Source organism: Taeniopygia guttata, chromosome 1 (assembly GCF_048771995.1).
Source record: "Taeniopygia guttata chromosome 1, bTaeGut7.mat, whole genome shotgun sequence".
Classification (NCBI taxonomy): Eukaryota; Metazoa; Chordata; class Aves; order Passeriformes; family Estrildidae; genus Taeniopygia; species Taeniopygia guttata.
Window position 1 is genome coordinate 13,723,392 of NC_133024.1, and position 12,297 is coordinate 13,735,688.

The 12,297-nt window shown below is 45.3% G+C and overlaps 1 protein-coding gene across 3 annotated transcripts in view; it reads right to left on the minus strand.

Moving 5' to 3' along the window:
- The window catches only part of VGLL3 (vestigial like family member 3), a 49,042-nt gene that overhangs the window by 6,438 nt on the left and 30,307 nt on the right, over window positions 1-12,297 (minus strand). For 2 of the 3 annotated variants that reach the window (XM_041713499.2, XM_030263142.4), the window contains exons 2-3: window positions 11,622-11,877; window positions 6,014-6,529 (exon numbers count right to left, since the gene is read on the minus strand). In XM_041713499.2, coding sequence (XP_041569433.2) covers window positions 6,014-6,529; window positions 11,622-11,853 — 748 coding nt within the window. In that variant the 5' untranslated portion in view covers window positions 11,854-11,877. The remainder of the gene's footprint in view (window positions 1-6,013; window positions 6,530-11,621; window positions 11,878-12,297) is intronic. The other variant, XM_030263147.4, reaches the window with a different exon arrangement.

Sequence of the window (12,297 nt, forward strand, 5' to 3'; positions counted from 1 at the left end):
CATTTATAGGGAAAGTAAAAGACACAGATCCAGGCACGTATTTTCAGAGGTAGTAAGGCATTCAAGTCTCAATGATTTAAAACCTGCCCTTTGATGTTTTGAGGCAAGTAAATCACATTCCATGAAATGAAGGCACATTTCCCACTACAAGTCATCATTCCTGCTACGCAATGTACCAAGGCCCCTGACTTGCTATGAATTTAGTGTTGATTTCACCACTAATGTAAATAGGTGCAACTCCAGACCTCTGTGATGTTGTAACCACCAGAGCTCTGCGTTCATTTGGTGTTTAAATATGTGCTAGACATGGATCTCATTTCCAAATCCAATCACACAGTGAATACAGAGGAAGACCCCTAAGTTTCCAGACAGCCTAACAGGCATGGAAGGTTCAGATCTGACAACTACCTCCTTGCTTTAAGTTTATAAACAGTTAAATATTTAATGATGATCAACATTTCAGAGCTGAGCTGCAAGCAATTAGCACTCACATAAAAGATGCGAGCATATGGCTCTATCCTTGTGAGGATTCCCAAGCTGTGTCCAGCAGTGAAGAGAAAGGGAAAGCAGAGCCCATGGGTTTGGTGCACCAAACCTTGTTTAGTGCTTTTTGCTCCATTTTCCATGCACTTGCACCTGTTTCTGCAGATTGGAAAATGTGGGCTGTCCCTCAGCTAGAGCATGCCTATAAAAAGAAGTTCAGAGGTTCTTTATTCAATGAAGATGTCTCCTTGTTGCTTAAGAGTTGTTTGTTTCCCTGGCAGCATCATACACAGACAGTCATAACTAATTGCTGTTAACTCCCTTCAAAGCTCCCTCAAAGTTAGTGGTGACAATTTGGGGCTATTTTTCCCTTGCTGCTCACAGTTCTTTTAAACAAAGATGACATAAAAAAAAAAAGAATCAGAGAGCAGAAACCTCTCAGAGCATAAAGAAGTCATTTAAGTTCACCAGTGGACCACTAAAGGACACCAGAGGCCATGGAAGCCTGTGAGAAACAGGTTATATGGCTCCTGGTGGCAGCTTAAAAAAATGACACACACACATGTTTAAGAGATCTTCCACCTGACAGCAGCAAGTGGTAGAAAGGGAATAACCAGCTGAACAGGCACCTTCCTAGGCAGGTGTCTTTGCAAGACAAATAACTGTAACAAGAAGGCTTAAGGTATAGCTACAGACTCTAAACAGCAAGAGAAAACAACCCAAAAAACCAAAGTTGTCCTATTTACAGAACTGAAGGTAGAACTCTTTCCATGCCTTCTCCTCATTGTATTTCCATTTCCTTCAAGGCAAGGCCATCTGCAGTCCTCACACGGAATCCAGGGCTGGCTGCTCACCCAGAGCTTCCACCTGCAGTGCTTTCCTTTCAGCAAGGAAATCCTCACTTGCACTGCATGACCCAGCACTGCCACTCCAGGAAAATCCCCTTTCCCTAGGCTACCAACATTAGAGCTAATTGCCACACTAACATTATGAAAATCCTGTGGGAATATCTAAGCAAATCAAATGAGTTGGGACAAACTTGTGGGATGTGTGTGAGAAAAACGTACAAAAGGGATTGGCCCCTCAAACTCCACATTCAATGTATCACACTGACATACAGGCATTTCCAAAAGGGGGTTTGAGTAAACCAGGACTAAAGGATGGTGATTAATTCACCTAAATTTGAAATTACTCACCTCAATGTGCATAACTTTACAGGATAAAGAATGTACACCTCAATTTTAATAGATTTACAGCCATCACTCATGCCAAAGTCCTGCCTTGCTGTTAGTGTGCTGGGGCTGCAGGAAGCCTCCTCCAGCACATCTGTCCCACAGCAGGACAGGATATCCTCCTAGGCTCTGCAGTGGCAAGGGCAAGATGCTCTGTTCTGCTCCCTCCACGGGCTTCCTGCAGCACAGCCAAACCCCACTGCTCACCTGAAGGGCCTGGGGTGCAGGACACCTCCCACCCTGCTCCTGAGGGAAGCACTGATGGCTGCAACCACCCTCAGCTAGAGCGTGTCATTCTGCAAGACAGAAATTCCCCTCCCCAACCCCTGATCTGAAATGCTGGACGTGGCTTAAGCACAAGCAGGAAGCTTTAGTGGTGACACTGGATTACAGCTGCAGCCCTGAGCCACAGGCAGAGCTGGTGGCAGCCTGACCTTGCTTTGCTTGACACCAGCAGGGCAAAGAACTGAGCCCTAAATCCAAACAATCTCTGCTTATTCCAATGTGTTTATATCAATGCTTGACATGAAATGTACTCTTCTATTGAGCACTGTAGCTTGTGCACTTTGGATAGACACTACACACCAGCAGACACAAACCTAGCAGGTTTTAACAGCTCTTGATGCAGACCAGCACTTCTTTAATTGCACTTGGACTGATACAGAAACTTCTAAAAGGGTTAATTTGCAGCCTACAACGCGAGGATCAAGCCACATTTAACGGCAATCAGGTAGCTAAATCCTCCTTCATCCCCTAAAACAGGACCATGTAAGTTCAAACAGATGTGCCAGACAGATCAATAGTTTGTCAGCTCTGTGAAGGGCACTGTGCTGATGTCCCACACAATGTGTTCTGAAACATAAATTCCCAACTACACCGTGTATGCAGTGGGAACCTCCTCTTAACCTCTGAAGTGATTCAGCATCATCCATTCATGAGATTATTTGGCTTGGCATGGCAGGGACACAACAATGTAGCTGGAAGAGGGTAAGATTACAGCCAGCCTGCCCTGATCCCAACACTATCATTCCACATAATTCAGCGTGAGGAATTTTGCAGATGTTCCTATAATCCATGTGACAGTAGCACAAGAAATGTGGCCCATGGTAAGAAGAGGGAGAATCAGTTTGTAAGTGAAGGACTGCAAAAGGCAATGTCCAGGTACAGACCAAATGAACTTCTTTAACATAAATCACCTGACGCTCATGGAATCTGATATACTGACAGCTCCACAGGTTATTTTCTCCAAGGATATATGAACAAACACTTTCAGAACTGACATATTCTTGCTACTATGTCCTTACCCTACTCTGGAGAAAGCACTTCATATGTCACTCTTCCAGGCCCTTGAGTTTGTAGCCTCTCTGTTGAGATAGCTCTTTGACATTCGAGTTAAATGTAATGAAATGCTGTGTGATATGGAGATTTATCCAGAAAAATCTGCTTTCCCTGAAATGTACATGAAGCAGGTTCTGGATGTGACTCCGTGTGGTATTTGAGCAATCCCCTCCTCTCCCCACACTTTCCCTGGGATGACTCTGCTGGATGTGCACACAAAACCCTGAGCAAATAAGCTCCCTCTTCTCTCCAGGCCTCAAGTGCCTATAACCTGTTTGTCTCAACTGCACAAGCTGCAGGCAAAGCTGAAAAGGGAGCTCAGCCTTCTTGCCCTTCCTTGGAAAGCACGGGAGGGATGAGTGTGCAGAGGAAGAGAGCAAATAATTTGAATGTCACAGGTTTCCACTACCTGCTGTGTTTCATTGTTTGCACCCTTGTTTCCAAAACTGGGGCTGCCTAACAGGGTTTTGCTGCTGTGTTTCAGTGTGAGTGACCCCTTTGAATAGTCTCAAATTAGTGAGACATCGGTTTGCTGAGATTCTGTTCTTCAAACCAGTCACACGTTTCCCCTCTTTCTTTTCCTCCACAGGAACTCGCAGACTAAAACCCACACAACCAAGCATGGGTCAGAAGTTAACAGTTCAGACCTTCTCCACTGTCTCCCATGCTGAGCAACCAAATGACACGCAAGGCACTGCCAAATCAGGATCCTGACAAAATTAGCACCCAACTGTACCACCCCTCCCCAGGGATTTTCACAAGGAGCAGGCAGCACCAAGCCAAAGCTGTGCTTGTTCTCTGAGGCAGTGCTAGGACCCAGTCCTTTTTGAGGTACTTGCTCTTAAAGAGAAAAATAACTCACACTCTAGGCTGGACTTGTACCTAAGCCAGGCAGAGGCTTCTCCTGACTAACAATTCCTTACACAGTTCTCCATTCCACACTCAAAAGTTAAGCCAAATACCAGGGCTCTGCTGGGGCTGGGTCCAGGAGGGCTTCTCCCTTACACCAGTGGCAGTGACAGCCTGCTCATGCTTCAGAGAAGGCAGCTCACACCCCTTATGGGATTTGTCACAAAGGAAAACTCAAGATCCCGGTCTGGTTAGTTTATCATTCTGTACCCAAAAACATAAAATATAATTATTCTTGTATCGCTGGTTTAGCTAGAAATGTTATTTATATATAGATTGTCCACTGTTAGGAATCCTGATAAGCTTTTTCATTAGTTTTATTGACATCAAGACAGCAAGTGGCATAGTATTTAGAGGAGATTACTGGTTCCCAGTTGCTTTAAAGGGAAGAGACAGATTTGAATTAGGTTTGTAATATTTCATCTTTAAGAAACAGCCTTTTTTCCTCCATCCATTCTTTGTTCCCCTGCCCACTAACCAAGGTAAGGAAGTGGTTCTCACACATTGAACCAGTCAGTGAGAGCTATCAAAAATGGAGACAAATAGATTAAGAAAAGGGAACAAAGATACAAACCTCATGCCTCCTCAATTAGATAACACACCGTCTTTAAGAAGTACTAATCTGCAAGGATTGCTGCTGGTGAGATAAGTATCAAACCAAAAAGGGAGCCCTCAGTGGGGCCCATGAGCTCCAGGATGGATGCACTGGGAACTGTCAGTCAGCCGACTGCAAGAAACTTCAAACCCCGAGGGCTGCCAGACTGCTTCTGATACTGAGAGCAGAGACTGCCACTCAAAGCTCACAGACACAGATGGAGTTCATGGTCTGCAGCTCAGACTACAGACCCTGCAGTAAAATGAATTTAATTCACACACCTCTGCCTATACCCTATAGAAAGATATTTAGTTTGATGGCAAGAACAGCTCAATCAGGACCTGTATTCTCCATGTGACACCTGGATACTACACAGGAAGAAAATGCTGAGCTGTTCCACCTCAAGGTGCAGTGCTCATGTACTGCAAATTCTTAAGTTTATTGGTGCTGTATACTGGTGGATGCACATATGAACTAGCTGAACAAGCTGAGAACTTCCTCATAGAAGCATAATTAATATTTTCCCACAAGATTTAAATAAAAAGAAACAAACAAAAACGTGGAGACCCCGGGGGGCATTTCCCTGGTTTAGGGAGGCACAAGAAGCTTCCCTCAAAAAGCTGTCAGACCCCAGTTGCTCCTTTCCCTGTTCCTGTGTTGGTTTCTGTGTCCCTGAGCCACTCCTTCCCTACTCCCTCATCTTTGTACTGCCCAGAGAGCAGGGTCACCCCCAGACCCCTCCAGATATGGAGAGAGAGCTGGGAGATGGGCGTGCTGGGGAACTCTGAACATCTCACGGTGCGGCTGAATTAAACACCCGTGGATACCATGCAAAGGCCTTTTCTGCTTCTTTACCCTGGACTTTACTTGTATTTGTTCAGGCTGCTACACAAAAATTGCAGATTGTGGCACAACTCATCTGGCTTGGATGGGACCAACGCACATAAAGGTCTCTCCGCAGACAGCAGGGAGAGCTGCCCTGACAGCAATTACAGGAGGGATTCCCACCTGGAAATACATTTGGACATGGCTGTGGGTCTCAGATTCAGTCAAAGAAAGAAACAGAGAATTTCTAGCCAGGCAGAAGCCTGGGAAAGAGCTGGAGAAGAATGTAAATAATTCTTGTTTTTCACATTGATTATAGTTAAGTTCTATCACTGTGCGTCAAGCACTTTGCACCAATGGTGTGGATTGTTTTCACTTCAGAACCAATGGATTTGGTCCTCATGAAGCTCTGTATAAAAGAGCGGTGTATTTTGAATAAATTGGAGTTTTACTCTCAGCAGCCTTCTGGTCAAAGTCTCTTCATTCCCGTCCTGCCTCAACAACGACACACGGCTCCGAGAGCCAGCCCTGCCTCAGCTGCAGGGAGTTCACATCTCCGCTCAAACAAATCACAGACAACAACACCACCAACAAAAAAAAAACCCAACCCAACCAAACCGAACCATCTCACCTGTATCGAACCCGAAGCTCGGCACGATGTCCACCGTCCCGTGGAAGGCTCCGGCCCAGGCTGAGGTAGCGCCGGTGACGGCGGCGGGGTCTGCCTTGGTGCCGTCACCCGGGGCAGCGGGGATCCTGGCAGCGCGCACCGAGGGCACCAGCAGCGAGCCGAAGCGGGGGTCGCGCTGCGAGCCGGGGCCGTGGTGGTGGTGGTGGTGGTGGTGCACGTGGGGGTGAGGGTGGTGGCGGTGCACGTACACATCGTGCATGTGTGCGTACGGGGGGCTCACCTGAGACGCTAAGGGGTAATGCCAGGACTCGGAGGCGGCCGGGGGAGGAGCTGGGGCAGTCTGGTGAAGGCCGTGTCCCGGCCAGCCGCTGGGATCTGGGGTCGGGAAGGTGCCTGGTGCAGTCACGGGGAAATCAGGGTGCACTCCGCTTAAGCAGGGTGGAGGAGGAGGCTGGTAAGAGCTGGTCCAGAATGAGGTCGGGAATCCGCTCCTTTGGCTGGAAATTGTTGAGCTTTCTGGTGGGGAGGAAAGAAGTGGAGTGTGACTGAAACTGAACAACACATTCCGTGACAAAAACCCCACAACGATTTGGTGCGCTCTGAAGTTCGTAACGCTGAACTCAAGCTGCCTCAGTAAATAGAGAATCACAGGACATTTGAGGTAGGAAGATTATATAGTCCAATTCCCCTTCTCAAGTGGGGTCACCTGGAGCAATCGTCCAGGACCATGTCTAGTCAGATTTTGAGTGAGCGCTAGACTCTGCAGCCTTTCAAAAAAAATTCCCCAAAAGCAACAACCAACCTAAGAAATCCAACAAAACAAAAAGTTTTCTTGTATTCAGATGGAATTTCCTGTTTTCTAATCTCTGCCTATTGCCTCCTGTTCTGTCAGCAGGCATTGCTGAAGCGAGCCTGGATCCCCCATCTTCATTCCCTCCATCAGGTTTTTACATACATAAGATTCCCCCCCACCCCCCTTCCAAGAAGATTTTTCTTTTTCAGGCTGTAGAGTCAGAACCCTCTCAGGATCTTGGTACAGAAATTGTGAGGAGACACTAACTCCTGCCCAGACTAGAGCACATAATTTAGAAAGGCAGCTGCTGTGGCTGCAAATGCTTCAGAGGAAAGAGAACCAGCTCACACTGCAGAACAGGAAACATGTGGCTAAAAGAATACCTGATTTTCTAAAACTAATTGCTAATGCTTTGATGGGATAAAGGTCATATCTAACACAGCTTATGCTAGTCCCTCATAGAATATATCATGATAGCCTCTACCCAACAGGATCATACAAGCAGAACCATCTATATACCACAAAAAGGTTTTTGTCAGAACTAAAAGACTTGCTGCTTCTTACTGCTAGGGCCCAGATTATATTTAAATGGATTCCAATACCTTCACATTATGAAATCACATTCTAAAAATTCCTCTTTTGAAGAAGCAGTTAGTGTTTTTGATGTGTAGCAAAGTCTTGGCTTCTCCATTCTCACAATCCTCTTGCCAGCTCATGCTAAAAAGCACTGCTTCATGCAATATTTCTCAGCTCTGATAGGACTTTTTTTTTTTTGGTCAAAGATGGAAACATAAAAATACAGAACTTCACCTCTGATGAAAGAACAGTCATAAAAATAGCCTATGGAGAATAAAGCCCAGGGAAGTTCAGTATTTGATGAGGCGAGGAATCCTCTGTTCCTCATAACTTTTGTAAAACTACTATTTTTTTTAAATCACCTTTTGTTTTGCTTTGTTTAATAAGCAGCTGGAATGAGACTTGGGTGAAGACACCATTGAGAATGAACAGATTCTTCAAACACTCCTGCCCATGAACTTTGCTTATACAAAAATATTTTGGAAGTAAAAAAATTGAAAGTGTTTTCTGACTGCATCACTAGGACACTCGTGTCTCTGTTTTAAAATCCATTAAAATCATAGAAAATTTTCCACACATCAGTTGGCTTTGATTTAGGCAGTTCTTGAGTCTGATTAACTTCCGATATTGGAAACAAACTTTGCAAACATACCATGGACAAACGTTGTGGATGCTTTGTGCCAAAATGCTTCAGAGGCTGCAAACTTATCTGGCAAGCTGCACTCCATGGGTTTCTTCAAGAGGTTGGGCTGCTTTTAGCAATGTATTTTTATTGCAATTCATGTTTGAAGACTACAGAGAGCTTCAAGCATATTACAGAAGCCTTAGCACTCCTCCAAAATTGGTATTGTTCCTTGTTTGTAAACCATTCCTTGTAAAAAGGGATTACTCTGAGATGGAGAGTATGTATGGCTTGTGCTGCTGGCAGCAGGGCTGATACAGAAAAAAAAAAAAAAAATCCAACTTCATGTCCACGCTGTTGTTTTCCACACTAGTTAACAGAGGAGCACAGCTTGACAATGCTCTGCCTGTGTTCTGGAAAATTAACCTCTGTATTCGAGTTTTTGAAAACTATCTGGCTGTTATCTGCATGGAAAAGCTCTAAATCCAAAGCTCTGCACTTCAAAAAAGCACAGAAAACCACAAAGTATCTGCAGGACAGCTTTAGAAACAGGAGAGAGCACTTTAAACCACTGAATCTGCCAACATGAATTCATCCCAGATTGCTTAACAGCTTGGCTTTACCAGTCATGCAGGAGGTCCAGGCCACAGCAAACATGTTTGGTCATCTCCATTTTGCAAACCTGTGCAGGTTTCCCAAAGCCATCACTGCTGCCTGACACTGTCACAGGCCAGCCCCCACTGGCATCACTGAGAGTGGCCATTCTCACTGGGGAAGGTCAGTCCTGTCACTGGACATAAAGGCTCAGTCCATGTCACATAAACATGCAGGAAAATTTTATCCACCCCAAGTGCTCAGGGATACCTGGCCTCTATGGAACATGGAGCAACAGCCATTTCCACACTGCTCTTGAGAAAGAAAAAAAACATAATTCAAAAATCTCTTGTGCTTCCATGGCTTTTCAGGAGGCATTTCACAAAAAACTGTGTGCCAAGAAAGATACTACAGTTACCACAATTTCCTACCCTAAGCACAGGGAGGCAGGGACAAGGCAGCATCCCAGGGACCACGGAGCTGTGGCTGATGCAAATGTTCAAGGTGGCCAACTCAAATGTTCACAACACACTCTGAAAACACGCAGAAGTGCACACACTGGAACAAAGGAAAAGAACGTATGGAGCTTTCTGTAGCACCACATCAGCTCTCACTTAAGCCAAGAGGAAAGAAAAGTAAGATAGAAAAACAACCCAACACTTCCAGCAAGGAGAAAAATGTTGATAAAAATACCATTAAAGTAACATTAGTGTCAAGGTATCATTAGCACCAGCAAAAGATTTCAGGCAGCTACACCTAAAATTCAATATTCACATTACTCGAGCCTGTCATACAGAACTGTATTTTATAAAAAAATCAGTTTTCCAAATAATTTTAGCCTAATCTCATCAGTAGCTTCACCATGCAAATGATGAAAACTTGCTCTTTTCAGAACAACAGATTCTAGTTTTTATACTTAAGCAAAATCCCTCCTCAAAACAAACAAAAAACCCTCTGCAATATCACCTTAATGATAAAATCAGAGTTTGTATCTTTATCAGAACACCTTTAAAAAAAAAAATTTAAAAGGGCAAGAAAAAAGATGAAAAAAGAAGTCAAAAACATTGCTAATACCTTCTTTCAGATAAAGAAGAAAATGCAGTGAGCTGGGGAGCCAGTTCATGCTCACACACTTTCCACTGAAACATGCATCTGCCAAAACAGCTATTGCTAAAAGTATTTTTCTTTCTAATTTATCTCTGAATAAGAAATTGACAGCAATTCTGACTACCCATGAAGGTTATTTATGGAAGAACCTCAAGCTAATGATATTTTAACTTCTTTAGGTAATGGGACATAAGCTCACATTCACGTGCCGTAACTGAGCATCTTAGATATTGTGCATAAATCAGAAGACCAAGCTCACTGTGTTGGTCCTTCCCCCTTGTTTTCAAGCAGAAATGTATCAGGCCCAGATGGGTTTCTGAAAAAGCTCCTGTCAGCTTCTCTTCTCTGGAGCAACAAATGCCCTCAGCTCCCAGCAGCCTCCCCAGGGATTTTCACGCCCGTCCAGCAGGTGCAGGGATGGCACAGGGTGTATCTCCTTACTTATTCCCAGAAGATGTTCAGGACATACCAACCTCCATTCCCCACTGAGGGCATGGGGCACACGGGGTCAGGGGGCAGCATGGCTGGAGAACCCTCACACCACACCACTCACATCCCTGCAGAGCCCTCTGGGGATGGTTGTGAAACCACAGAGGGGGGACAGGGAAAAACAACAGGGTATGTCTGAGGCCAAAGGGAAGACACACAGCCACACCCATGGAACATCCCCAAGCTCGATGAAGAGGGCTTGCTGTGGGCATGGGGTCTCTGGGGACTGCCTTGATCCTGTTGCTAAAACAGTTATAGCCTGTCTGGGCCATTTATAAACGCTCCAGTCTCCGTTTTAGTAAGCATAGGTTCAATCCTGCTCTCAGTCGAGTCAACGGAAAATTTCCCATTAACGTTAATGGTCCCGGCTCAAGCCATAAATTCCTCCAGCTCCCCAGCCACTTGTGCTGACCTTTGCTTAAACTTCCTCGGATTTGTCATCATCCTTCTGGAAAGCAAGTTCTTGTGTGCTATTTTTCTCTTCACAGATGTTTCCAAATATCCCATCTCTCTTTAGTATCTGTGGCTATCATCAATGCACTCTCACCTCCACATCGCTGATGAGAACACCACTGCTCCTGTTCAGATCCCACATTACCTCTCTCACCAACCCAGGCTCACCATTACTCATTTGCTCAGTTTGCACCCCTCTGCCAATCCACGTAAGGATGTGATCAGAAACAATGCAGCTGTGGAGATCTTAAAAAATACCCAGACTGCCACATCCAGCAAAATGGAAACAGCATCTTACTGCTACGCTTTTTCCAATTTGGAAGTCTTGTCTGTTAAGGGCTACCTAGTGTCTCTGGCAAGATCTGCTCTTTGTCACACCAATACATATGTATAAGCACTTACGTGCATAACAAGAGGTAGATGTTAGGAGAACGAGTAAATGCCTCGCAGAACCTACCACATTTCTGCTCCCTGCTTAGAGACAGAGTAATGTCCTGGCCATTTTACACCCAGCAAGCCAGAACATCATCTGTACCTCTCCCACAAGCAAGCTGCAAAGGAAAATACTGCGTGACAAAGTCACTCGAGAAGGCTGCATAGCTTTTCCTTTAGGTCCAAGGCCAGCACCCCAAAGAAGCTTTGCTCTTGCCTCACAGGCCAAGTTTCACACTTGCAGCTAAAAAAAAAAGCCTCCAACCTCGCAGCAGACTTTGTGAAGCTCCCTCCCCAGCTCCTGGCAGAGATAGGATATGGCTGGAGCAGGAGATGCCTGCTCCTTTCATGCCTTCGGCTGCTCTCTCTCCCCCTTTAACACCTCAGATCACTCAACCCAAGAAGCTCTTCAGCTCTTGGAGATCTGAGGGGGATTTTCCCACTTCCACAGAAAGCAGAATTTCAGCTGCACTGCAATGTGTGTTACTGCAGTGCAGCCCGAGTAAGCCACACCACAGAGAGCGAGTTCCTGCCCCTCTTACCTCTCCACAGAGGATTCAGCCCTGCCTTGCTCTTGGAAAGGGCAGTCTCTGAATTGAAGCTACTGGCTTGGCTCAAAGCTCTGGAGAAGTGCTCATCCACCACTGAACCAATGTCTCCCTGGAAGTAGGTGAACAGGACACAGCGAGAGTTCAGGTACTCCATCTCGGCAGGCTGCTCTTTCTCATCCTCCTCTTGCTTGCTGGGAAGGGTCACTTCCAGAGACTCCTGCATCTTGTTGTACACAGCTAACTTCTTCTGGGATTAAAAACAAAATAAAGAAGAGCTCTATCAGTGATGGCATTCAGCAGAAGCTCAACATACAGTTTTCCTTAACAAAAAATAACTGAATACACAGAATAACCGATTATTCATTTTGTAATTAAATTTGGACTACATGAATACTTCACACTGGTACTCCTCAAAGAAGAGAGCACCAGCGCCCACTTAAGAGTCTCTATTCCTCTCACACAGATGGACCTGCTTCTCAGGCATGTTTCACAACCACAATCTATCAGCACCAGCTTTCACTCAATACTCTCAAAAGAAAGCAGACAGGCTCTAACAATTCCCTCCTGACTCCCACCTGGGGAGGATATTCCATCAATAAAGGCTACAGAGGTCAAACCCAGCCCCGTGGAAGGGTGGCCAGATACACAGCATGTGCATTTCACACAT